Genomic DNA, 27,402 nt, shown 5'->3' with positions numbered 1-27,402 from the left:
GCCCGAGCCCTCGGCCGGAGTGCCGCCAGGACAGGATCTCCCTTCCTTGAAGAAGTGACGACAGCGGGAGCTACTGGGGCAGGCGGGTCTGGTGGCGGGTCCAAATCTAATTCTTGGATGATCTGCGGGATGAGGTCGTCCAGCTCTTCCCTCTGGAAGAGGCGTAGGGTACGCGGATCATCCCCCTCCTGCGTGCCGTCCCCTTGTCCCCCGTCCGGGAGGTCAAGTCCATGTCCCGCTGGGTCTGGCACCGCCCCCACTGCCGCGGGCGTGGATCGGACCCGGGTAGGAAGGCGGGAGGCCCCCACTCCCAGAGGGTCGGGGGGGGGGCCGGCGTCGAGGGCGACATCCGAGGGATCTTAGGAGGGGGGGGTCCCACAGGTGCTTCCAGCCCCTGCAGATAAGCAGTATGCATGAGCAGGATAAACTCCGGAGAGAACCCCGGCCTGCTCGGGTGCGCTTCGGGGGCGGCGTGGTTCCTGCTCCCTGGCTCTGGGTGCTTTGTTCCTGCACCAAAATCGGGGGAACACCCCCGCTGGTAGAGTCCTCCAGGGATCCGTTCTCCCTCGTGGCCTGCGCCTCAGGGCGCTCAGAATGTAAAATGGCCACCGTTCCCGCCAAAAATGGCGGAGTGGCCGGCCCGCACCGCCCGGGCAAAAAAGAGAAATCAGTCAGGGACTGTGAGGTACCTTCCCCCCCGGGAAGGCATCGTGCACAGATGCCCTCCCGGGAAATCCGGGACCCCGGGTCTCCGCAGACCGCACAGCGGGACGGCCGCGGCATCGGGATCGCTGTAGGAGAAAAGAAAAAAGCCACGGGGGGGGGGGGGGGGGCCATGCGCACAAAAGCGCCGCTGCGGGGGGGCCCAGTCGGCCCGCACTGCCCGCTGTCCGAAAATAGAGGAGGGTGCCGCGGGGGGGGCCTTCCCGGCCACACGACCCGCCCCAGACATCTTTCCCTAAATGGCTCAGCAGCCCATGAGGAGCTGTAAAATGGCCGCGGGTGAGGGAGTAAAGAGCGAAGAGGCCGGCTCCACCGGCTTTCGCGGGCACCGGGGGCTGAGCTGTGAAGGAAAAAACTACAAAGGAAAAACAAACTTACCCCTGGCTGCAACGAGAAATAAACAGCAAGGCCGCAGAGAAGAGACAAGGAAGATAAGCCATTCCCCAGAAGTTGAAAGAACTCTGCCTTACTTTTTTTAAACTTAATACAAACTAGATACAAACTTGATCCACAGAAAAAGACAACAACAAGCCATAATCAAGCAAGAAAGTGAAGAAAAAGGAAAAGGAGGGGAAGCCCGATTCCCCTACTCGCATCTGCTGGAGTCAGAAGATACTGAACTCCTGCAGAGGGGGTAGTAGTATATATGGATACGCCCCCTCAAAGCTTGTGCTGACTCCATCTGCTGGATTGGGGACATAACCCACTGTCTGGACTGATCCAGGTACGTACAGGGAACCAGCTGATTACTGCTTCTCCTCAAAATTACAACTGTACATTCCAAATCCTTTTCCTTTTCTTTTAAATTAAAAAAGAAAATGGAAAGGGGAAAGCCCCCCACTCCCCCCGGCTCTACCAAGTCCCATCTGGCCTTGTCAGCACCTGATCAGTGGGCTATCTGCTGGCTTGGTCTTAGTCCTGCTTCAAAGGCTGCCCCACATCTGCTGGAGGCAGAGAATACTGGATTTCCTCTATGCTGCACCACCTATAAGTAGCAGTGATGTCAGAGAGAAAAAGTGTGTTCTGCCTCCATCTGCTAGTAGGAGGGTAGCATAACTTTTGCATACCTTTATCATTATTTTTGTTAACCATATATCTTTACATGCCTTTACTTCCTTAACTCCTTGGTTTCCCCTGCCCTTGTTTTATATAACTTCGTTTCCTGTTAATGTTGGATGCAAACCGGCATGATGTACCTACGAATGTCGGTAGATATTTTATTTAAAATTTTTAAATAATCCACCTGTGTAGACTGGTGCAGCAGGATGAAATAGAAACCATTCATAATAAACAATTTCCAGACAGTTTCTACTTCCCAAGATTACACTTATAAAACTTGTACCACTAGAATCTGGAAAGTGTCCAAAGGTCATTGCCTAGCAGATCTAACTTATCAATAGCTTTTCAAACAAGCGACAGCCTGGTCGACAGGAACATCTGTACAACAGATGATTCCCAAATGTTTTGTACACCAAGTGAGAAAGGAAAGAAATCAAGATATTTAAGACCTACAATTTTTAAGCCCTGGTCAAAATGACTCTTGTAAGGTCTCAGTTTGCATTCGCTCTAAGGGATTTGGCCAGGCCAAGAAGTCTTAATGTCAAAGGGTTAATTGCCTCTACATGTGTGAAAATTAAAACTGCTCAGATCTACCATGAACTAGTTTGTGACTAAAACCATCAAATGGGTATTGTGAGGGTTCTATTACAAATGGGGAAAAATTGGCTTCTTGGAAATGACAATCAACCATTCTATACCATTTCTGTGCTATTGTATCATCAAGTGTGGAACTTCCAAAACCAGATGCCTCAACTTAATCTTAAATGGGATTTATTCCTAATGTAACTTGTCTTTCAAAAATATTTAGTCATTTTAATTTCCAAACCATTAAAATATTTCCAAATGTGTGAAACTGGGACTTCCAAGTATAACTGAACCCCACTACAGACTACAATCCAAACATTGCAGCAGCTGATCTATATCTCCATCTATCTTTCAGGCACTTGCATCTGTTCTTAGCATGTATGCAGTTTTGGCTAAAACTGGATACCTCACAGGATGCTAGAAAGATGCACAGCAGCCGAAAACATTCTGGAACTATGACTGGATGCAAATGACAGAAGGAACTCTATATACTCACCTAAATGAATTAAGCAAGGTCAACATTCAGAGAGCTGGTAAGTGGCAAAAAAATCCAGGTCAAGTTGCACACAAATTTTCCCAGATTTTCAGTGTGACTTATGCGCACAAGTTTCCCCACTGAATATACTTGGGTAAAGTTACAAGCATAGCTTCATATGAGAAAATTTGGAATCCAATTTTTCTGGCCAGATTTGTGCATGCAACTTTAACCAGACAGCACACCTCCATCAATGTCCCTTTTTGTTCTGATAAATTTTGTGCACATAAGTCATATGCATTCAGCAGAGGAAAATATTGAAAGCTCAGTTTTTTGTGTGTGTAAAATCGAAAAATTACACACACCAAGGTTTTCAATATTGACCTAAGTATCTCCACTTAAAAAAAAAACCACAACACTGCCATCTGCTAGAGGCTTTTATTTAAGTGATGTTTAAGAGGGAACAGAGGTGTTTAAATCTTGTTAAAAGCAGCTACATCCATGGATTGTACAAAGTCTTCAAAAGCTGTTATCTTCTCCTCCAACAGATCAGTTCCCACTTTGTCGTCTTCAACTACACACTGAATCTGCAGCTTCTTGATGCCGTAGCCCACAGGAACAAGTTTGGCTGTTTTAAAATAAAATTTACAAAAAACAAAATTCAGAGAAGTGATCTTAAATGCCATGGCAACAATCCTCTCCACAGCCGTTTATCAACTGCCAAACTACAATACCTTTCCATAACTCAACTTTCCATAGTAATAATTTCTGGCAGAGGTTTCAGCAGCTGAGTGTTATCTAGCTGGCATCTGCTCTCCTTCATGTGCATAGTGCATCTTAGCAATATCTGCTTTACAAGAATAATCTAAAAGATTTTACATGAGCTTTTGAGATCACTTAAAGTCCCTGGTTCACGCTGGCAAATATCATGAAAGATCAGGTACTAGAGAGTTTCTGGGTAGTTTTTATTGCGGTCCCTTTCAATAATAATTCTTATTATGTGGCTTCAATAGCAGCAGTGTATCTAGTCTTTTTAGGTAACTGTATGGATTCTGGAGCACCATTTTACCAAAAATAAAGCAAGGACTTCTGCGTTTTGTGTCCATGATTCTACACTCCCTCACCTTTCCCAGCTAGGAAAACTGGTGTGGAACAAGTAAAGCATGGTTGCTTACCGTAAACGGTGTTCTCCATAGATAGCAGGATGAATTAGCCACAACACCTGGGTGACATCCGACAGTGCAAAACAGACCCTTCTCTTTAGCTCAGTAGAGCTTTTTTACTCTATTGAGCATGTGTGGGAATTCCCACACAAGCATTGCCTCATAGGTCTCAGTCATTTGTAGCTCAAGTTTAGCAAGGTAGTCAACTCTCACAGGAGGCAGGCAGATATTAAGCATAACTGATTCATCCTGTTGTCTACGGAAAACACAGTTTACAGAAATCAAGTGTGCTTTTCTCAATCGAAAAGCAGGGCTGAATTAACCATGACACATAGGGAGTCCAAAGCTTAGGGTTGCTCCCCTATGGACAGTGGACTACTGGGTGAATAGGATGCACAAAACTGCTTTTCCAAAGTTACTGTTCTTTGAAAGATTATCCAGACATTAGTGGGACATGAAGGTATGTACTGATGACCAAGATGCAGTTTTGCAGATGTCTTCAGTAGCAACTGCTGTCGGATGGGCAACCGAAATAGCTATGGCTCTGATTCAATGAGCCTTGATAGAGTCTGATTTGTCAGCCAGCCAGTCCATAACAATGTACAATACAGTCTATCTAGTTGGAAGTAGTACATTTAGCCACTGTTGTTCCTAATCTATTAGGATCTTAAGACACAAACAGCTGAAAGGCCTGTTGATGTGGATGTGGTTTTTTTTTTCTTCTTCAAGTAATAGGCCAATGCCCTTTTAAAGTCCAGTGTGTGAAGGACCATTTCTCCTGTGTGCATGAGGTCTTGGAAAAAACATACAAAATACCATGACTGGTTTATGTGAAAAGCAAAGACCACTTTAGATTGAAAGTTCAAATGGGTGCAAAGCACCACTTTGTTGTTGAAAATTTGAAAGTAAAGAGTAACAGACCAGTGCCTGGAATTCACCGACTCATCTAGCCAATGTAATGGCTATGAGGAATATCACTTTCATCATTTCCATGCAAGAAATGTCCATGAGGTTGATTCCAAGGGCATGAAAGGAGGACCCATGAGCTGAGCCAGGACAATACTGAGGTCCCCTAGCACTGTGGACTTCAAAATTGATGATTTAGTATGGAATAAGCATTTTGTGAATTTAGATTACCAGTGGATGGTTAGAAATAGGATCACCTATCATCAGAAAAGTAATAAGCAGCTTTTTAAGTGAAGCAGGCAATTGAGCAAGTGTTTAGGAGCACAGATGAACAGGCAGAGGAAATTTGTTTCACACCTTACTGAAAATCTCTTCCATTTAAAACTGTACACCCTTCCTATAGTCAGTTTTGAATAAGAGTAGGATATCTTCAGCTTTCTTAGTGTGCGCCAGGAAGGACACTAAGGTGCACTCAACATCTAAACTGTTAGATTTAGAGCTGCTAGAATCAGATGTAGAAGATGGCCGTCCTTCTGTGTTAGCCGGGATGGGTCTGTTTCCAGATGAATCGAAAGTTGAACTGATAAGCTTGGTGCTTCTATCTTGTCAGGTTATCTGGGCCAGGCTGGAATTATGAGCATGAGACATGCTCTGTCTTAAGAGTACCTTCTGCACTGTTCTGGCTACCAAAGGGAGATGAAAAGCATACAATAGCTTCACATTCCACAGGATCAGGACGGCATCCCCAATATAAGACTGAGGCTTCTGGAATGAAAGGAGCAAAATCTCCTATTTGTTGCTTTCTGTGGTGAAGAGACTGACAGATGATTCCTCAAAGATCCAAGCAGTTATTGCTACTGACTGGTCGAGTGCCCAGTTGTAGGGCTGGAAGGCTTGACTAAGGCAGTCTGCTAGCAAGTGGACTATCCCCATTGCTTGCAGGAGGCACGATTATTTGCCCACTTTCAGATCACAAGGGCTCCCTGCCACAGAGCTCCAGACCCTGTTCCCCTGTTTGTTTTCATAAAACATGGTGACTTGATTTTCTGTACACAACCCAACCTCTGTCCATTGCCCGTGTACACAACCCAACCTCTGTCCATTGCCATCTCGGTGTCACCTGAGATGGCAATGGACAGAGAAGATCCAACCTGGAGAACCTCAGAGTTTGTCCATCAGCGGAGAGATGTTTTCATCATTTCCATCATAGTTAATGAAAGTGAAAGGGACAGAGTCAATTGGTCCTATTTCCAATGAAGATTCCATAGTAAAGGCCTCATGTTGAGGCATGCGAGAGGAACGTGGACCACTACGGCCATGGGACGCAGTATAACTAAGATGGAGTGAGCCAAAGCTTGAGGACAACTGGATGGGAGAAATGCACTTTCCTCTAGGGAATCTATCCACACCTCATCGACTTAATTCTCGGACTTCAGATAACTGGAGGGGAACCACATAAATAGAAGATTGATAGGATGAAAAGGAAGTCTTCGAAGGTGGCTTGAGCCCTGGTAGGACGGGATCCCCTCTTCGGTGCAGTGCTGGCGGCAGGAGCCTCCTGGGGGGCCTCAATATCTAATCCAGCCAGGACACGTGAGATAAGCGGAACCACCTCATCGCTCTGGAAAAGACGTAGAACCCGAGGAATGTCCCCTTCAACTTGCACCGAGGGCATTGGGAGATCAGGGTCCACTGCAGGGTCCGTCAGGGGTGGAGGGTCCTCTGAGGGCAGCTCTGCGTCGGGGAGGTGGGATAATGGGAAGTAAAGAGGAAGATATAATTGAAAGTGAAAAAGGGGTTAATAATCTTAAGACATTGTAAATGCTTTATTGAAAAGCCAAGTTTTTATTTTTTTTTCTTGAACGTTTTAGTATCTTCTTCAAGTCTTATTTCTGTGGGTAAAGTATTCCATAAAGTTGGTCCTGCGATTGATGGTGGTATCATTCTTGGCGAGGAAGTTAAGAGATGACCAGTATTTGTTGAACGCAGGTTTCGAAGTGAGTCTTTAAAAAGAAGGGTGAAGGAACGGACTGCTGGGCCTGCGGACAAACCCTGAACCTGCTGCAAGTTTCTTCTCAAAAAAGGTTTTCTTTTTCCCAGCAGCATGGACAAAAAGAGAAAGAGGGACTTCATGCAGAAATTCCCACGCATGCTCAGTAGAATAAAAAAGCTCTACTGAGCCTAAGAGAAGGGTCCATTAAGTGTTGGATATCACCCATGGCTAATTCAGCCCTGCTTGTCGATCAAGAAAATAGGGAATAGTTATTTAACCTTTCAAATATTAGTACAAGGACTAGGAAGATGACATGGAAGTAATCATATCAGATTTACAACTAATGTAAGTAGTTTTTCAGTCAAATCAAAGTTAGGAATTTGTTGCTGGAGAATATGGTCAAGGCCAGTTATACATAATCATGTTTCAATAAGATTTGTAGTGCTTCATATATTTGTATAGTATGACCCCATTTATTTTTCATGTGTTTTGAGGGTTACTAGTCTGACTTTATGCTTTTTTATAATCACTGATCAGGTCAACTGATTTTATGTGTGTACACCGATCAGGCCCACAATTTTTTTCACAATAGTTTGGATAACGTTTCTGTTCCCTAGATTACTCAATATGAAGCTTTAAGTCTATAGCAACATGCACTGGTACAATCTACTTTCTAGAAGTTTACATCATTGAGATAGTGCAGGGGTGCTGCTTTAAAAATGCATAGAGACTGCAATCATTTTTCCCAAAACCACTGAGTGGGAGGAAAAGGATAAATGTTTATCAGTGATGTGTACAATATTATAGTTGAAATGGGCAAGCTCTTTCCACTGATCTAAATGCAGCTGCAGGAAGTGACAAGAGGCTAACAGCATCTCTTCTTCTCAAGCCAGACCTGGGGCAGTTTAGAAGCCAGCTCTTGCTCAGAATAAAGCAAATCCATCACACGTAAGTCAGCCGAAAGATGGTGATTTGGTTTTATTCATCACTGAAGCAGCTGGTGTGTAATGTGCTGTCCACAAGCACTGGAACTCACAAAGGCAGCAGGGCAGAAAGTCTATGCATCAATGCTCTGTAATGCTTTAGCTCGGCTCTTACGCAAGGACTGCGACAACTACTGAAGGGCCTTCAAGAACCCTTCTCAACCAGAAATGTTGGATCAGCTAAAATCAATCCAGCTTATGCACGTCCCCAGTGACTTGTGTGTAGCTGTCTCCTATTCCCACTACCATACTGACCTCTACAGGTGTTAAGCAAAATTGCTGCAGCCCAATAATTTCACTGCTGATCAATCTTGTGTAGCTTTAATGAAGCAATATTTTAAGTATGGGAAAACTAACCAATTTCATTTTTGCATCAGTTCAATGATTCTCAAATATGGCCCTCAAAACCCATCAGGTTTTTAGGATATTCACATTTTCTATTCATGAAGCTTCTGACATTTGATCTAATAACCATATTTTACATATTTGAGGATTACCCTTCAAACCAAAATTTTAGAGAGGTCTTCAAGGACCAAAACTGTAGAACTGCCTACTGTGGCCAAGAAATAAACCAGGGCATCACTTACATCCTCCCCAGACCAAGCCATCCAGCTGAATACTTCGCACACACTCTTCAAGTTTTGCCATGTCTGTCTCGTCGTCCCAGGGTTTCACATCAAGCAGGATGGATGATTTAGCAATCAGTGCCGGTTCTAAAAAAATGCAACGAGGAACAGGAGAGTAACAAAGTAAGAAGAGCTCAATGTTCAGATACTCTCACCTATAGCCTGAATGCTCCCTGCTGCCCAAGCCTTTAACCTTCCATATATGTGGCTGCAGCCCACCATGCAAAGATTCAGAAATGATTTTCAAACAGCAGGAGTAGGAAAGTTTTTCAATAATTCAGTTAAAGACAGTTTATGGTTTTCTTCCCTCACTCTGATTTTTATTTAGTTTCGGGGGGGGGGGGGGGGGGGGGAAATGAAAATCTCCCACTTGAATTCACCCACCCGTGTGAAACTAAACCAGGCCTGCTGCAGTGCTGGCCCTCAGAGTCCCAAGGCAGACATAAAAAAACATACCGTCATCAGTTGAAGCATGGAGGGTGCAGAAGAGAGCAAGGCAAATAAAAAGATGTAAATAACTTGTTTTGGGGAAATGTTACATAAACCCAAAATAGAAACCTCAGAATAAGACTGAAAGATGAAGTATGAAGCAAACCGGTGTTTTTGAGAATTCCTGCTAGCATTGTGTGAAATTGCTTCTCCTATCTGTGCTATGCAAGCTTTGACAGGGTGAGTTAGGTGTTTGTTTTCTGTCTGTCACACAGCAAAGTCCTTCCAGCTGTACTGAAAGGGAGTGATGCCATATGACAATTTCTGTTCCACAGGAGGAATGCTGAAACTGCTACAGATTACAGCAGCTCCAGACCAGTAGCTGTGGGACAAGAGAGGCATCGAACTATTGTTCTGCTGTAATCACTGTAATGCACATTCAGCAGAATGGTTTTTCTTACTGGGTTATAATCCTGTGCCTCAACATTACAAGCCCTTCATCAACCGAAACACTAAGGCTCGGCCCCTTTCAATCTCACATCCTTGCACCATCCTGCCACCTCTTTGTGCATACAGTGGCTCTGAATTGCACTCAGCCCAACACTCTGCCTCATGAAACTTGGTGTCTTACAGATACAATTGTTAGGGCAAGCTACTTTCGGATGGAAAAAAAGTGGCCAAATCATATTGTGACTGCAATATGTTTCCCACTGCACACTGCTGATTTACGGCCTGAAAAGCTACACTGCTATAAACAATGTGGGATTTCAGTCGCTTGCAACACAGCTAATTTCTAAGATGTTAATACACAAAAAGTGCTTACTTGCAATTTTGGGGAGACTATGTTCAAGAATGGGTTTCTAATTTTATTGTTAAACAACTGTAATGGTAAATAACTGCCAAGAACCCTGTTCCACATCCCTCTGCATCACAGTCTACCCAGTTCAGGCAAAGTGGAACATATCCAAATTTATATTCTCCTCGGATTACATTCAGGTACGGTGATGGGGGTGGTCATGATGTTACACTTGGTTTAACAGGGCTAATGCAAATGTTCCTTTATGAACAAACAAAAAAAAAACCAACTCACTCATGACTGGTTGGGGAAGCGTTAGAAGACAACTTATCCTCCTCTCTGTAGATCTTTCCTTTTCATACCTGCTCAGATGGCCAAATTTGTGCCAGAGTTACGGATTCAACCTCTCAGTGAATACTTAAATCCAAGTGGTGTTTATAATTGCACCTATTTAAATAGCACTAAATCAACTATCTGTGTTGCCATATATTCAATATATACTATGTACTTTGAGTACTTCCACACCATATCAGATTAACCCAAAGCACCTGCATTTAAAAGCAACAAGGTCGCTTACTTTTTGATTTCTTAGACTCATACTGAGCAAGGCGCTCTTCTCTCAGCTTTTTTGCTGCGTCACTTTCCTGAAAGTGAAATAAAACAAAGTTAAAAACATACCTTGATTTTGATACTAGATTTCAAAATATAAAATCAACTGGCTTGTGGTCAGAGAAACAAATTCAGCAGGAAAAAATCAGCCGAAAGATGGTGATTTGGTTTCATTCATCACGTTACTAGCCAGTTTAAAATTGAGGAACCAAGTTGGCACCCTTTGGAACTCGTATTCCATCTTAGCTGTTCCAGGGAGCTATGCAGGGGTGAAAAGTGCCATGGACCTCCCGCTGCCATCATCAGGACGACCTTGGAGCTACTTCATATGCTGCAGACCTATGGCCTCTTATGCAGCCTCAAAGGAGACTTCCCTGGAATTGTGAGTAGTCCAATTGCTGGTATTGGATTGGCAAGAATTTGTAATTTGGCTTATGGGGAAAAGAAACGGGAAGAGTATATGATAACCAATATATTAAAGGATTTGGAGAAGTGAGATTTTAATCTATCTTGGCTGAGCAAAACAGAATCAGTAAAAATGAACATTGTACCCCGATTTTGTTACTCATTCCAGACTTTACCACTTCGTGTTCCGAATAGCATGCTCCAGCTTTGGCAAAGGCAGATCTTTGATTATATTTGGCGACGCACACCAAGGGTGGCATGTAGTGATGTATCAACCACAGCTTCAGGAAGGGTTGGGCGTACCAAATATTACATAGTACTATGTGGCCTCTCAGTGCTATGCAATACTGCATTGGTGTAAGAGGAGAAATAAAGTAGGTGGGTTTGGAGCAAGCTCTGATGAGCCTTATGCCTCTACATGCTTTGATTTGGCAACCTAAGAATTTGTGGAGACCTTTCGAGGATATAGCTCCCACTACGATAAGCACTCTGAACATTTGGACTCAATGGCATGACAAGATAAAGGGTTGTCAAGAACATTTTTTGGCTCACTGGTGAGCAAATTCAATCTGCCTATCAAAGAATTGTTTGCATTTGCAATGGACATTTTTTTTGAGTTTAAGTAAGATTAAAGAGAATGTGTCTTTTGGGAGATCTTATCTGGAATGTTTCTGTGGCATTGCTGATAGGGCAAAGGGGATTATCTCAGAACTGTATGAAATTAAGAGTTGTAGGATCCTCCTTCACATATAAAAAAGTGTGGGTGAGGAACCTAGGGTCTGTGCTAATTGAAGAGGAATGAGACTTGTTATTTATACCTACGAGAAAATATTCTATTTCTGCCTCTCTTATAGAAAACTGCTACAAAGAGCTCCTATGTTGGTATTTAATGCCAAAGAGGCTGCATACAGCTTTTCCGCAGTGGATGATAAATGCTTGCGAGGGAGCACAGTAGTAGACACTTTTTACCATATTTGGTGGGAGTGTGAAGTCAGACAAATTTTGGGATGAAATGGAGAAATACTTACCTGATAATAATTTCATTTTCCTTAGTGTACACAGATGGACTCAGGACCAATGGGTTTACGCTCCCCTGCCAGCAGATGGAGACGAGGCCAGGTTTCAAAGCTGATGCCACCCTAGATACACCCCTGCAGTGACCTTAGCCCTTCAGTATTCCCTTCAAAAGCCACTGTGGACATACTATCGAAAAAATGACTAAAAATGGATAACCGTAACTGTACAACAGTAAGATTATAGATGCCTTGATTTAGGGACTGGATGACTGTTTACTCAATCTCTTGGAATCTATATCCACTCCATAGGTGAATCCTTTGCACCATTCTTGGGCAACTGTGGGCAGGATGCTGAGTCCATCTGTTTACGCTAAGGAAAACAAAATTATCAGGCAAGTCATTTCTCCATTTTCTAGCGTGTAGCCAGATGGACTCAGGACCAATAGGATGTACAAAAGCACAATTAAACTCTGGAATTTGTTGCCAGAGGATGTGGTTAGTGCAGTTAGTCTAGCTGTGTTTAAAAAAGGACTGGATAGTTGACTTAGAAAATAGCCACTGCTATTACTAACAGTAACATGGAATAGACTTAGTTTTTGGGTACTTGCCAGGTTCTTATGGCCTGGATTGGCCACTGTTGGAAACAGGATGCTGGGCTTGATGGACCCTTGGTCTGACCCAGTATGGCATGTTCTTATGTACTGTAGGGGTGGCTGGAGGTGCTTCACCCCTTTCAGAAAATGGGCCATGTCCAAATGAGCCGACAGATGGTTTTCCATTCACCTCGCCCTTAAAACAGGAGAGTGCCACTACCTGGATCTTCAAGGAGTTAAGGGCCAAACCTTTATTCAAGCTGTCCTGAAAAAATTCCAGAATTAGTGGGATTTTGACCGCCTGAGGGAAGCGCCGTGTTCCTTGCATCAGGCCTAAAATACTCTTCAGACCCGCCCATCTGCTAGGGACGTAGAGAACTTCCATGCACGGAGTAAGGTGGCAATTATTGCTGCCGAATATCCTTGCTTCATCAGGCGAGCCCTCTCACGGGCCAGACCGTAATAGTCGGATCCTCACGAAGGACTGGTCCCTGCTGTAGCAGATCCCTGTGCGTTGGGAGGCACAGAAAGGTTTACATCAGGAATCTCCGCATGTCTGCATACCAGACACCTGGGCCAATCTGGAGCTACCAGGACTAATCCCCTGTGGCACTCAATTCTGCAAATAACCCTGCCTAGGACGGGCCACGGAGGGAAGGTATACAGCAGCTCCTTTTCCGGCCAGGTCTGAACGAGAGCGTCAATCCCCATGGTCAACTGATCTCTTCTGCAAATGAAGAATTGGGGAACCTTCGCACTGTGAGATGTGGCCAGCAGGTTGATGGATGGGAGACTCCAGCGATCTACTACCAGCTGAAAGGCTTTGGCAGACTCTCCTGAATCCAGACTCTCCCTGCATAGAAGTCTGCTCTGACGTGGTCTTTTCCTGCGATGTGGGAGGCTGAGATCATCTTAGATCAGGGGTCGGGAACCTTTATGGCTGAGAGAGCCATGAACTCCACATATTTTAAAATGTAATTCTGTGAGAGCCATACAAGACCTACCAAATTAATTTACTACAACCCCCTACTCTCCTGACGCCCCCCCAAGACCTGCCAAATTAATTTGCTACAACCCCCCACCCTCCTGACACCCCCCCCCCCCCCCCCAAGACCTGCCAAAAGTCCCTGGTGGTCCAGGGCTCGCAGACAAATCTTTAATAAAAAAGTAAAAATCTAACAAAAACCCCCACCCTCCTGACACCCCCCAAGACCTGCCAAAAGTCCCTGGTGGTCCAGCAGGGGTCCAGGAGTGGTCCGGGAGCGATCTCCTGGACTTGGGCTGTCGGCTGCCAGTAGTCAAAATGGCGCCGACGGCCCTTTGCCCTCACTATGTCACTGGGGTCGACCAATGGCAGCGGTAGCCCCTGTGACATAGTGAGGGCAAAGGGCCGTCGGCACCATTTTGACTACTGGCAGCCGACAGCCCAAGTCCAGGAGATCGCTCCCGGACCACTCCTGGACCCCCGCTGGACCTCCAGGGACTTTTGGCAGGTCTTGGTGGGGGGGGGGGGGATGTCAGGAGGGTGGGGGGTTGTAGTAAATTAATTTTGGAGGTCTTGGGGGGCGTCAGGAGGGTGGGGGGTTTTGTTAAGATTTTTACTTTTTTTTTTATTAAAGATTTGTCTGCGAGCCAGAATCAGCCATCAAAAGAGCCACATCTGGCTCGCGAGCCATAGGTTCCCTACCCCTGTCTTAGATGTATTTCCGCCCATTCCATAAGGAGATCTATCCCATGTGACACTTGCTGGCGTTTGGTTCACACTGGCAGTTGATGTAGGCTATCATTGTTGTGTTGTCAGACATTATGCGGACCACTTGACCCTGGAGTATGTGGCTGAATTGTAGACACGCCAATCTGACTGCCCAGGCTTCTAGGCGGTTTCATGTTCCAGAGGGCCTCTTCCTTGGTCCAACGCTCCTGGGCCTCAGTTCCTGCCAGTGAGCTCCCCAGTCCCAGAGGCTTGCGTGTCATGAGGACCAGCCAGTTCAGAGGAGACAAGGATACACCCCTGCCCAGATGAGCTTCCTGCAGGCATCACTGGAGCAGAGAGTAAGTGGAGGCGAATTTAGTAGTCTTGAGACAGTGGGTTCCAGTATTACAGCAGGGAACATTGACGTGGTCGAATGTGTGCCCTCACCCATGGCACTACTTCCAGGATTGCCACCATCAAAATGGGGACTTGAAGATAGCTCCACACCGGCGGGCATATTGTGTTCAACAGACACACTTGGGACATCAACTTCCTTATCCACGTGGTCAGGAGGAAGACCTTATGCTGCTCAGTGTCGAACTGGACTCCCAGATATGCCAAGGAATGGGAGGGTTTGAGACTGCTTTTGTCCAGGCTTATGACCCGACCAGGATCCTGAGGCAAGGAGGTCACCCGGAAACTCTCTTCCAGTCGTCCAAGTACGGGTGCACCAGGATTCTCTCTTTTCTAAATGCTGCCGCTATGACCACCATAATCTCGGAAAAGGTTCTGGGGCAGTAGCCAGGACAAAGGACAGTGCCTGGAACTAATAATGGCGATTCAGTATCGCAAAGCGTAGGAAACTATGTTCTTGCTGGACTGGAATACGTAAGTAGGCCTCGGATAGGTCCAGGGAGGTTAAGAACTCTCCCGATTGTGCGGCTATTATCACAGAGTGTAGGGTTTCCATGCCGAAATGAATCACTCGTAGATATCTGTTGAAGCTCTTGAGGTCCAGGATGGAGTGAAGAGAACCTTCCTTCCTGAAATACAGAGTGGCCCATGGAAAAGTAGCCTGCCTCCAATGCACTGGTATCGGAGGCGGGCTACCTTTCCATGGGCCACCCTGTAGATGGAATAATGCCCCGTATTTCCTGGGGCGCAGGTACTGGGATTATAGCCCTCATCCTGAGGAGTCTTAACAGGGCTGTCTCCACTGTCTGCTTCTTGTGCTGGGAGTGGCAAGGAGATGATATGAATATGTCCCAAGGAGTGCTGAGAAATTCCAGTGCATATCCTTCTCGTTTGACCGCAAGTACTCATTTGTCCAAGGTGACCTCGACCCACCATTGGTAGAAGAGGCACAGTAAGACCCCCTATCTCTTCGTTCTGAGGGTGGGTTGGCAAAATTTCATTGGGGGGGTTCGGGATGAACGTGAACCTGAGCCTGACCCTCTCTTGGGCTGCTGACACTAAAAGGACAGAGACCTCTGAAATGTCGAGTTTCTGTAGGGGTGAAAGCATTGGGAGCTCCTGGATGAACCCCTCATGGGCAAGGGGCGCTCTAACTGCTTTCTCTTCTGGTAGCTGGGGTTCTGGAAATTCACCCCATTTATTGGCCAGCTTTTCCAATTGGCTTTTGAAGAGGAGTTATCCTTTAATGGGCATTTTTGTCAGAGTTGCCTTGGAGGTTGCGTCTGCTGACCAATTCCGCAGCCATAGCGGTCTTCTGGCTGCCACCACTGAGGCCACTTCGCTGGTCAAGGTACAGGCTAGGTCCGAGCCCGCGTCAGCTAAAAAGAAGGCAGTGGGTTCCATAACTGCTCTGGAATTCACCCTCAAGTCATCCACCTCCCAAGAGAGAAGCAGACACGAACAAGCTACCAGGGCACAAGAAGAAGCAATTTGTAAGGTCATTGCTATTGTGTCAAAGGCCTGTTTAAGGATGGACTCAGTCTACCTATCATGTGCATCATTTAAGGCTGCTCCTCCCTCCACTGGGATAGTTAATCACTTAGAGATGGCATACACCAGTGCATCCACTTTAGGGAAATGTCAATGTTATCCTGCTGCCGGATCCAATAGGTATAGAGCTTCTAAAGCTTGTCCACTTTTAAAAACTTTATTCTGGAGCATCCCATTCCAGGTCAATCAACTCTTGGATGGCTTCCAGTACTGGAAAGTAGCAAGAGACTTTCCATAGGGAAATCGAAATGGGATTATTCTTTGATTCCGTCAGAGTCTGCCCCAGGAACTCCCAGCACAAACTTTAAATTATTTATAAAAAAAAAAGGGGGGGGGGGGAAAAAGAGTATGTCTTCTCTTGTCCAGACTCAAGTTGTTGCATCAGCTCCTTTAGTCCTGATGCAAGTCATTTACTCAAGGATGCTCTAGAAGAAACATTGGATGCGGCATACTTAATGTCACTTCCGAGCTTTGTCTGTCTTCTAAGTCCTGAGTATCGGAATCTTCCATCAAGACCATCATCAGTAGTGATCCTTTGTTGGACTAATTTGATTTCAGTTTTTGAGGAAGATATGGGCTCTGTGTTTAGTTCAGGAGCAGAGAACCTTGCTCAGTCTGGAGATTTCAACCCACAGACCGATGCCTTGGAAGCTCAACCATCTTTCTTAAACACGGTAGGCCAGAGATTGAAACCTGGGAGCCTAAAATACTGTTGAACCAGTCCAAACACATGCCACCAGAGAATACCAGCAAGTGCCTTAGCTGCACTAGTAATAGCAGTGGAGAGAGAAAACCACAAACTTTCCAGTGACATTGCCTGGCAGTATAGCATTAACCCAAGCATCTGGACTGTTCCAGCAGGATAAAGTAGCTGCTTTAATCAACATTCCTGAAGGCTGCCTTGGTTGACCCCAGTGACATAGTGAGGGCAAAGGGCCGTCGGCGCCATTTTGACTACTGGCAGCCGACAGCCCAAGTCCAGGAGATCGCTCCCGGACCCCCGCTGGACCACCAGGGACTTTTGGCAGGTCTTGGGGGGCGTCAGGAGGGTGGGGGGTTTTGTTAGATTTTTACTTTTTTATTAAAGATTTGTCTGCGAGCCCTGGACACCCGCTGGATCACCACGGACTTTTGGCAGGTCTTGGGGGGGGGGGGGGGGGGGGTTTGTAGTAAATTAATTTGGCAGGTCTTGGGGGCATGAGGAGAGTAGGGGGTTGTAGTTAGTATGGCTCTCACGGAATTACATTTTAAAATATGTGGCATTCATGGCTCTCTTAGCCAAAAAGGTTCCCGACCCCTGGTGTAAAGACTTCCATGCAACCGCTCTGCAAATCTCCTGAGGCGAAATCTGGTGGCATTCCACCCAGGACGCCGCCTGCGCCCGTGTTGAATGTGCTCGAAGACCCACAGGTAAGGGTCTACCACGCAGCAAGTAAGCTGATTATATAGCCTCCTTCAGCCAGCGGGCTATCATGGTTTTCAAAGCCATGTTACGTCTCTTCGGACCACTCCACAGCACAAAAAGATGGTCTGACAAATGAAATGAGTTCGTGACCTCCAAGTATCTCAGTAAGGCCCTACGAACTCCAACTTCTGCAAGTCTCTCACGAAGGAATCCGAACGATCCAAATCTGGAAAGGATGGGAGCTCTACTGACTCATGCAAATAAAAAGAAGAGACGGGACTGCTCTTAAGGAAACTCCTGACTCTGAAATCCACAGAAAAGGCTCCCTGCAAGATGCCGCCTGAAGCTCCGACACGCTTCGAGCTGAGGAAATAGCTACCAGAAATATCACCTTCAAAGTGAGATCTTTCAGTGTTGCCCTCGTCAAAGGCTCAAAAGGCGGCGCACACAGAGCTGTGAGAACTAAATTCAGATTCCACGAAGGAAAGGATGTCTAATTGGAGGCCACAAGTGCTTCGCCCCCGAAGGAAACGAGCCACCTCCGGATGCGCTGCTAACGCCACTCCTTGAATGGTACTCTGTAAACAACCAAGAGCTGCCACCTGCACCTTTAGAGAACTACACGATAAACCTTTAGCTAGACCAGCCTGCAGAAAACCCAAAATGTCAGACAGCGATGCCTGAATTGGGACCACCTCACGTTCTACACATCAGGCTTCAAACACCTTCCATACCCAGACGTAAGCTAAGGACGTAGGAGGTTTGCGTGACCTTAAAAGGGTAGCAACTACCGCGTCCAAATACCCCTTGTTTTTTTAAACTGCTTTGCTCAAAAGCCATGCCGCTAGACAAAAGCGATCCGCCTCTTCCAAACAGATGGGTCCTTGATGAAGAAGAGCCAGGATGTCCCGCAGACAGAGGGTCTGCTACGGCTAGGTTGAGGAGGTCCGCAAACCATGGACGTCTCGGCCACTCTGGGGCTACTAGAATCACCTTCGCCAGATGAAGTTCTATGCACCGAAATATTTTTCCGATCAGAGGCCACGGAGGAAACAAACAGCAACACGTCGATCAGCTATGGAAGCACTAGAGCATCCACTCCTTCGGCCCGTCTCTCTGCGCCGACTGAAGCAGCGCGGGGCCTAGGCATTCTTGAAGGTCGCCATTAGATCGAGGCTGGGAAAGCCCCACTTGCTGCAAATGAGCTGAAAAGCTTCGTCCGTCAATTCCCACTCTCCGGGATCGAGATGGTTCCGACTGAGAAAGTATGCCTGAATGTTTGACGCCCGCTATGTGGGATGCTGCAATGCGGGCCAGATGCTGTTTCACCCAGCTTATCAACAGCTGAGCTTCCTCCGCCACCGGTCGACTTCTGGTCCCTCCTTGGCGATTGATATACGCCACCATGGTTGCATTGTCGGACAGGACCCGGACCGCTGTCCCCTGTATCAGAGGAAGAAAGCTTGTAAGGCCAAGAATACCGCTCTGGTCTCCAGCCGGTTTATGGACCACAGACTTTTGTGGAGACCATTGTCCCTGCACAGACTTCCGCAGACAAACCGCTTCCCAGCCGGAGAGACTGGCATCGGTAGTCACCACCATCTACTTGGGCATCTCCAAGGAAACTCCCCGTTCCAAGTTGTCTGAGAGAAGCCACCACTCGAGACTGGACCTAGTCGACTCTGGGAGTGGTAGGGGCAGGTGAAACTGCTCAGAGACTGGATTCCACCAGGAAAGCAAAGCTGACTGTAAAGGACGCATATACGCAAAGGCCCATGGCACAATCTCCAGAGTGGAAGTCATCGATCCCAGAACCCGCAGGTAACCCCACACTCTGGGAGGGTGTTTGGCCACCAAATCCCAAACTTGACCCTGCAACTTGGTAATGCGGTCCGTGGCAAGGAAAACTTTCCCTTCCTGTGTCGAATAGCGCTCCCAGAAATTCCAAGGACTGCGAGGGAACCAGGTGACTCTTGGCTAAGTTGATCACCCATCCGAGTGACCTCAGAAGCTGCAGCACGCGGCGAACCGCCGCATGACAAAGCTCTTCGGATTTGGCCCGAATCAACCAGTTGTCCAGATAAGGATGAACCAACAAACCTTCCCCGCAAAGCTGTGCTGCCACCACCACCATGATCTTGGTGAAAGCTCTGGGTGCTGTGGCGAATCCGAACAGCAGAGCCCGCTGTCCCAGGATGAAAAATCGTAGGAACCTCTGGTGGGCTTTTTGGATGCTGATATGCAGATATGCCTCCGTCAGATCCAGTGACACCAGAAACTCTCCCTTTCTTACGGAGACAATCACGGACCTCAGAGGCTCCATGCGGAAACGAGGCACCTGAAGGCATCTGTTGACTTTTTAGATCCAGGATGGGCCGGAAAGTCCCCTCCTTTTTGGGTACCATGAAATAGATGGAATAGAGGCCTCTTCTCTGTTCCGCCGCCGGAACTGGAGTAATGGCCCCCAACTCCAGGAGCCGCTGCAACGTCTCGTGTACTGCTATTCGTTTTTCCTTGTAAGCGCATGGAGAAACTAGAATCTTGTCCCGTGGACGGCGTACAAAATCTAAGGCGTAACCTTGACTTGTCACTGTGAGGACCGACTGGTCCGACGTCAGCCTGGCCCATTCCTCATACAAAAGGGACAGTCTGCCCCCCATGACCAACTCCGAAGAATGGGCCAGCCACATCTCATTGCGAAGATTTGACTCCAGGGGCAGACTGGGAAGTACCGGGTATACCGAAACGTCTGCCATGAAAGGACTGAGACCATGACTGTTGCCTGTTGGAACCTTGGCGAAAGGCAGGGCCTGACGACCTGGACGGACTAAATTTCCTATTTCCCCGGAAACAAGACCGAGCAGAAAAGGCGCCCCTGGACCTAGGACAATCCTCCGGCAATCTCTGTACCTTATTCTCGCCCAGGGACTGTAGCATGTCCTCCAATTGCTTACCAAAAAGCAACTTGCCCTTAAAAGGCAACGAGCCAAGTTGAGCCTTGGACGAAATGTCCGCTGACCAATTTCTCAAACACAGGAGTCTGCGTGCTGACACCATGGATCTGGCCGAAGTCTGCAGCAAATCATGCAGTGCATCCGCACTATAAGCAATCGCCGCTTCCAGCCATCCTGCTTGGAGAGCCTCACCCTCTGAAAGACCTTTATTGGCCTGCAGTTAGTTGCTGAACCCAGCGGAGGCCCGCTCGTAAGAGAAGTTGCTGCACATGGCCACCCAGACCCCCAAAGTGGAAACCTCGAAGATATTCTTGAGCTGATGTTCTAACGTTGCCCCCGTCACCGGGATGGTGGTCTTTTTGGTGACTGCCGACACCGCTGCATCCACCTTGGGAACTCTAAGCAGCTCCAAAACCTCCTCTGGCAGAGGATATAGCTTATCCATAGCCTCTTCAGGCCTAGGTCCGGGGTATCCTATTCACAGAAGAGCAAATCCGTTGCCGAGAAATGAAATGGAAAAGTTGTAGTGGGGCCCCTTAGACCCAACAAAACCAGATCCATGGCCCCCCAGCTTAGTTTCTTCTGGTGGCACCTCGAGCCCTAGCTCCCCCAAAATCGCAGGGATAAGCAGCCCCAGCTCCTCCTTTCTGAAGAGACGAACCACCTTCCACAACCTGGGAGCCGTGGCCTGCATCCAGCTGCAGGTCCACATCCACCCCCATTGGGGGATTGGGCTGCAAGTCCTAGTCCTCTGAGGAATCCGAATCAGAGAGCTGCGCAGGAGCCCTTAACTGCCTTTTTAGCTTAGCAGGACCCGAGTCACCTTTGGCCCTGTCCCGGTCCCCCTTGGACCTGGAACTGGCCCTCTTTCGAGTAGGCTTGCCGGTATTTAAAATGGGAATTTTCTCCTCAGCCTGCTTCTTGCCGGACTTTTTTGCCTTATAGGCCTTATGCATCATTAAAACGAATTCCAAAGAAAAAGAAGAGGAGGAGGAGTCCAAAGCCCCCTCAGGGCTATCCTCAGAGCCTGATGAGTCTGGGACTGCAGGCTGGCCTTTGTTGTGGAGAAAGTGTGGGAGGTAAAATCTCCTCCCCCCATCGCGGCCCACGTGGCAGCCCTGCCTGTGCCCAAATTAGCGTCCGTTCCCGCGCTCAGCTGAAGCAGACCGCGAAACGGGCCGCCCTTCCTGGCCTGAAACGGAAGGTCCCTCCCCCTGGGGAGGCAAGCTGAGCAAAGATTGTCGTGCAGTAGGCCGAGCTCCGAGGCATCACAGACCGCCGAGAAAAAGTGCCTAAACGCGGCAAAACTAACAGCGACCTGACCAGTGATAGCAAGCAGGGAAGGGAGAGTCAGCACGACAAAGGAAAACAGCTTTTAATTTTATTTTTTTTTAACCAGCGAAGCGGCAGTGAAGATGTCCTTTGGTCCTGCGCCTTCTGGGGGAGGGGGGGGGGGGAAGAGAGTGAGCCAGGCTCCCCGGTATCACCCCCAGAGGTAAATTCCCCTGGTAATAGGGCCCTCGACCCCTACCAGCTGCCTGCAACAGCAGAGAGTATGGTCCCCTCAGGACCTCACAACTCTCTGGGCAGCTGAAGAAACCGGTCCTCCGATTCCTGAGTAATTAGCTTTTTTTTTTTTTTTTTTTTTTTTTTAGAAACTAACTTTAATAGTAAGGAAAACAAACCCCTGCTGACTAACTTCCTTTTTTTTTTTTTTTTTTTTTTTTACACTAATCAGAACAGACTGTGGGTTTTGCACCTCCACCATCTGCTGGAGACTGTGGGTGGCACCTCAGGGTATAGGACAGAGTTTGTGAAAACTTCTGTCTCCATCTGCTGGAGGGGAGGCAAAACCCAGGAGTCTGGACTGATCCGGGTACATACAGGGAAGAACACATTGCATTCCAAACCCACAATCCGAAGCAATTCTTAACAGTACTCACCTCCTCCTCCTCATCTGACCCAAAGAGATCAATGTCATCATCGTCATCATCTTTGGCAGCTGCAGCAGCTGCACCTTGGGTGGTGGTGTCATCAATATCAACAGGCCCATATTTTCCTAAGGGCTTCTTCACTCCAGGAAGGCTAGGGAGAGATAGTGAAGACATACTATTCAATTTCAAATTAAATTTCTGAACGGATCACCATTTAAATCTGGGTTTCCCAAACCTTGAGCCAATGTGACTCCATTTTGGCACTTGGAAATTCACATGACCCCCTAGAGGACAACCGAACAAAATTGGCAGTTCAGCTCCCCCTCCAACAATCACTCTTCCTCACCTTCATGCACTCCAGCTAATCCTCTCTCTCAACCTCCATCCCCTTCAGCGACCCCCCTATCTCAGACTCTGCTTCTCTCAGCCCTCTCTTTCACTATCTTCTAGCTGATCTCACCCATAAGCCCTTCTTATAACCCTCAATTAATCCTGTCATCCTCTCTATCAACCCATCCCCCACTCGCTCCTCATCCTCTATCCCCTCCTTCTCCCAACCCTTCTCTAACATTCCCTCCCAGCTCATCTTACACCCCCTGTTGATCTTGTCATCCCATCTTTCGCCACCTTATCCAAAACAAACTCTGTCTCTCATCCCTTCCTTCAAATAACCCCTCCTCCAAACATCCTCCTGGGCCAGGGTCAATACTTTCCTTTGGCCCTTGGCCAAAGGTATACTACCATCCGCCTGGCCAGAATGAACAGATGGCTGATGAAATGTTAAAGGAAATTAAGAAAGTCAAATTTGGCAGCATAATAATGGGAGATTTCAATTACTCCAATACTGACTGGGTAAATGTCACATCATGACATACCAAAGAGATAAAATAAACTGATTTCATGGAACAGCTGGTCCAGGAACCAAAGGGATGTAGTGCTATTTTAGACCTAATTCTTAATGGAATGCAGAATTTGGTATGATAGGTAATAGCAGTGGGGTGGCCATAATACAATCAAATTTGATTTAACTGGAAGGAGGATATTAAGGAAAACTACTCTAGCATTTACCTTTCAGACCTCAAAAGAGAGACATTGGTTAATGAGGAAAAAAACTAAGAGGTGCAGCTGGAAATGATTAGTTTATATCAGGTGTGGACACCTTTTAAAAATACCATCTTGTTTTTACCAAACAGCTGTGTCAGAAACTTCAGGATATGTTAATTAGTGATTTAATGTGCAGCTTGTTAAGGTTTTTCACCTTTATCTTATATGTAGCCCCCATTTGTGGTCTAACTTTTGGATGAATATTATTTGATGTTAAAATTTCAAATAAAAGAAATAAAGTCTAAAAAAAACAAACACACACATCTTGGAAGCCCAGACTACATGTATTTCATGCATTAAAAAGGCAGCAGGAAGGGCAAATAACTGCCAGCATGGTTAAAGGATAAGGTGAAAATCTATTTTAGCAAGAGAGCATTTTTCAAAAACAGAAAGTGGATCCAACTAAAGCAAATAGGAAAAAGCATAAACAGTGGCAAGCTAGATGCAAAACACTGATACGGCAGACAAAAAATTTGAAAAGCTGACAAAAATTCAGAGTAAAACCTTTTTCAAATATACCTGAAGCAGGAGGTCTGAGGGAGTTGGTTGGGCCGTTAGATGATCGAGGGAATAAAGGGCACACTTAGGGAAGACAACCATAGAGGAAAACCATTAATGAATTCTTTGCTGCAGTGTTTACTGAGGAGGATGTTGGGGAGATACCCATGCTGGAAAAAGAAAACTGGCTCTTACCTGCTAATTTTCATTCCTGTAATACCACAGATCAGTCCAGACAAGTGGGTTTTGCATCCCTACCAGCAGATGGAGGCAGATAACAAAAGCTTTGAGGCACTGCTATATATCCAAGAGTGCCACCTGCAGTCCTTCGGTATTGACCTGTACCCAAGCCAAAGATTACGCCTTGGAAAAGGTTTTGTTGGGGAAAACAGGCAGCTCTGGGTTGGAACCCCCTGAACTGGAGCCTCTCATATTTCCAGAGAAGAAAACAGTCTGCTAACCATTTAACTCAATTTACAATCTGCAAACATTTTTTAAATTTGGTTCACCAACTATCAGGAAATTCAGTCTTTTGGAAGTGACAGGTTGGGCCTCAGGACTGATCTGTGGGGGTATTTCAGGAACGAAAATTAGCAGGTAAGAACCAATTTTCCTTTCTTGTTCATACCCACATCAGTCCAGACAAGTGGGATGTACCCTTGCACCCCTAAACTGGGTGGGAACCAAGATCCACAGGTAGAACACTCACCAAAAGACTCATCTTCTTGCACCTGGATGTCCAAATGGTATCGCTTGGTGAAAGTATGAAACGGGGACCACACTGCAGTCCTATATATTCTCCTGACACTCTGCACAGGAGTCCACCTGCGCTCTTGTAGAATGTGCTTTTAGGCCCACTGGAATTTTGCAACCCTTACAAAAGTAAGCAGAAAAAATGGGCTCCATCAGCCACCAAACACCACAAAAAGGTGATCTGATCGCCAAAAACTATTAGTGACCTTCAGATACCGCAACAAAGTCCGCCTCACATCCAAAAGATAAAACCCTAGACCTCTCCAGAAAGGCCAGAAACTCTACCGTCTGATATGAAAGGAGGAAACCACCTTCAGTAAAAAGGAGGGGACCGTTTGCAACGTCATCCTGTCGTTAGAAATACGCAATAAAGGATCCCTGCAAACAGCGCCTGCAGCTCCGAAATCTATTTAGCTGAACATATGGCCACCAGAAAAACTGTCTTTAAAGTCAAGTCCTTCAAAGGCACTCCCCTTAAAAGCTCAAAAGGGGCCCCAAAGAACACAGGCAGAACTAAGCTGAGGCTCCAATCTGGGCATAACTTCCAAACCAGAGGACACAAATGCTTGACCCCCTTCAGGAACTGAATTACATCAGGATGAGAGGCCAACGGCCTCCCACACAACTTGCCTCTAAGGGACCCCCCAAAGCAGACACCTGAACGCAGCGTGAGCTATAGGCTAGACCCTTAGACAACCATTCTGTAAAAAGGCTAAGATATGAGGAACATCCACAGTCAGGGGATCCAGTCGCTGATGTAGACACCAAGACTCAAAAACTGTCCAGACCCTGACATACGCCAGCGAAGTAGAGGGTCTCCTAGCCTGGAGAAACATGGAAATAACTGGTTCCGAATAACCTTTCAGGCGCAACCACCGCATCTCAAAAGCCAAGCCATGAGACAAAAGTGATCCTCCCAATCTGAAAATATAGGACCCTGTTGAAGCAAACCTGGCAGATGGGCTAACCTGAGGAGTCCCCCTATTGCGAGATGTACAAGATCCACGAACTAGTCGCTGCGGCCACTCCAGCACCACCTTCCCTGGATGCAACTCTATATGCCGCAAAACCCGACCGACGAGTAACCAAGGAGGGAACAGGTACAGTAGGACTCCCGTCGGCCACCGGCACACTAGAACATCCAGACCCTCTGCGCTGACCTCTCTTCTGTGACTGAAAAACCTTGCCATCTGTGTTGGCATGCGTTGCCATGAGATCCAATTGGGGAACGCCCCATCTGGCACAGATGTGACCCCAGGCTTCCAGGGACAATTCCCATTTCCTCGGATCTGCTTGTTGCCTGCTGAGGAAATCTGCTTGCAAGCTGTCCACTCCTGCGACATGAGAAGCCGCTATTCCCTCAAGGTGGCATTCCACTCATGCAAACAACTGCTGAACCTTCAGAGCCACCATGTGACCATTTGTCCCTCCTTGATGATTGATGTACATCACCATCGTCACATTGTCTGAGAACACACGAACCATCCGACCTTTGATCCAGGGTAGGAAGCCTCCAGGGCCCGACAGGATGCCCTTGTCTCCACCTCTGACCAAAGACTTTGGGCAGATCGCCCCAGGCACACTGCCCCACAACCCTTGAGACTGGCGTCCATGGTCACCACCACCCAGTCCGGGACCTCCAGCTCCATTCCCTTTTCCAGATTGTGATAGGAGAGCCACCATGAGAGACTGGACCTGGAATTTCCTAGAAGAGGCAAAGACAGATGATACCCCTCCAACAAAAGATTCCACCTGGACAAGACTGCCTTCTATAAAGGTCTCAAAGGCCCACGGAAGCAAATCCAATGTGGAAGCCATGGTACCTAGGACCTGCAAATAGTCCCAGAATTTGGTACCAACAGACATAGCGCCTATAAAGGAAAATTGGTTCTTACCTGCTTAATTTTCATTCCTGTAGTACCACAGATCAGTCCATACTCCTGGGTTTTGCCTCCCTTCCAGCAGATGGAGACAGAGGAAGTTTTTCAGGCACCACCTCTTAACCAAGTGTGCCACCTCCACCTCTTCAGTATTAATCTGTACCCAAGCAGAAAAATCCAATTGATATTTAACCATAAAGTCTACTATAAACTTCCCCATAACGAGCAGAGGAAAAAAGGGAACTATTAAAATATGAGGAACAATAACCAGCAGAAAAACCTGCGCCATTCTTTAGAGTTTCACAAAAAACAAAACAGATTGAACGGACTCTCTCCATACTTTTCCACTCCCCCGGGCAGGTCTCTGGACTTATCTGTGGTACTAAGGCACAAAATTTAGCAGGTAAGAACCAATTTTCTTTTTCACTGTACGTACCCAGATCAGTTCAGACTCCTGGGATGTACCAAAGTTTCCCTAACTGGGGTGGGACAGAGTCCCATTCGAAGAACACTTACACCAAAATTGACGACATCCGGGGCCTGGACATCCAATCGGTAATGTCTGGCAAAGGTGTGTAAAGTCTTCCAAGTAGCTGCCCTGCAAATCTCTTGTGGCAACACCAGCTGAGATTCCGCCCAGGAGGCCGCTTGGGAATGGGTCGAATGAGCCTTTAATCCCTCCGGGATAGGATGACCACAGGATATGTAAGTGGACCCAATCGCTTCCTTTCACCATCTTTCTTAGAGACTTTTTGCCCTTTCATGGCACCACTCCAGAGTACGAAAAGGTGATCTGATAATCTAAAGCTGTTACTGGCCTCCAAATTTGGAAAAGCAGAAGCTCCACTGACTGGT

The 27,402-nt window shown here is 46.9% G+C and overlaps 1 protein-coding gene and 3 non-coding genes across 5 annotated transcripts in view; all 4 read right to left on the bottom strand.

Moving 5' to 3' along the window:
• Window positions 1-3,264: 3,264 nt before the first annotated feature.
• EEF1B2 (eukaryotic translation elongation factor 1 beta 2) overlaps window positions 3,265-27,402 on the bottom strand; it is a 37,277-nt gene continuing 13,139 nt past the window's right edge. For both annotated transcript variants that reach the window (XM_029606333.1, XM_029606332.1), the window contains 4 exons: window positions 22,322-22,463; window positions 10,316-10,382; window positions 8,475-8,600; window positions 3,265-3,470 (listed from right to left, as the gene is read on the bottom strand). In XM_029606333.1, the coding sequence (XP_029462193.1) occupies window positions 3,316-3,470; window positions 8,475-8,600; window positions 10,316-10,382; window positions 22,322-22,463 (490 nt within the window). In that variant the 3' untranslated portion in view covers window positions 3,265-3,315. The remainder of the gene's footprint in view (window positions 3,471-8,474; window positions 8,601-10,315; window positions 10,383-22,321; window positions 22,464-27,402) is intronic.
• On the bottom strand, window positions 7,818-7,901 carry LOC115094761. The gene has a single exon (XR_003857614.1). It is a non-coding gene; the product is annotated as a small nucleolar RNA SNORD51 (small nucleolar RNA).
• LOC115094764 lies at window positions 9,201-9,332 on the bottom strand. The gene has a single exon (XR_003857617.1). It is a non-coding gene; the product is annotated as a small nucleolar RNA SNORA41 (small nucleolar RNA).
• On the bottom strand, window positions 10,458-10,536 carry LOC115094762. Its single transcript, XR_003857615.1, has one exon. It is a non-coding gene; the product is annotated as a small nucleolar RNA SNORD51 (small nucleolar RNA).

The sequence above is a fragment of the Rhinatrema bivittatum genome, chromosome 6 (assembly GCF_901001135.1).
Source record: "Rhinatrema bivittatum chromosome 6, aRhiBiv1.1, whole genome shotgun sequence".
NCBI classification, from domain to species: domain Eukaryota; kingdom Metazoa; phylum Chordata; class Amphibia; order Gymnophiona; family Rhinatrematidae; genus Rhinatrema; species Rhinatrema bivittatum.
The sequence above is the reverse complement of the archived record's forward strand: the minus strand, read 5'-3'. Positions and strand labels throughout refer to the sequence as shown.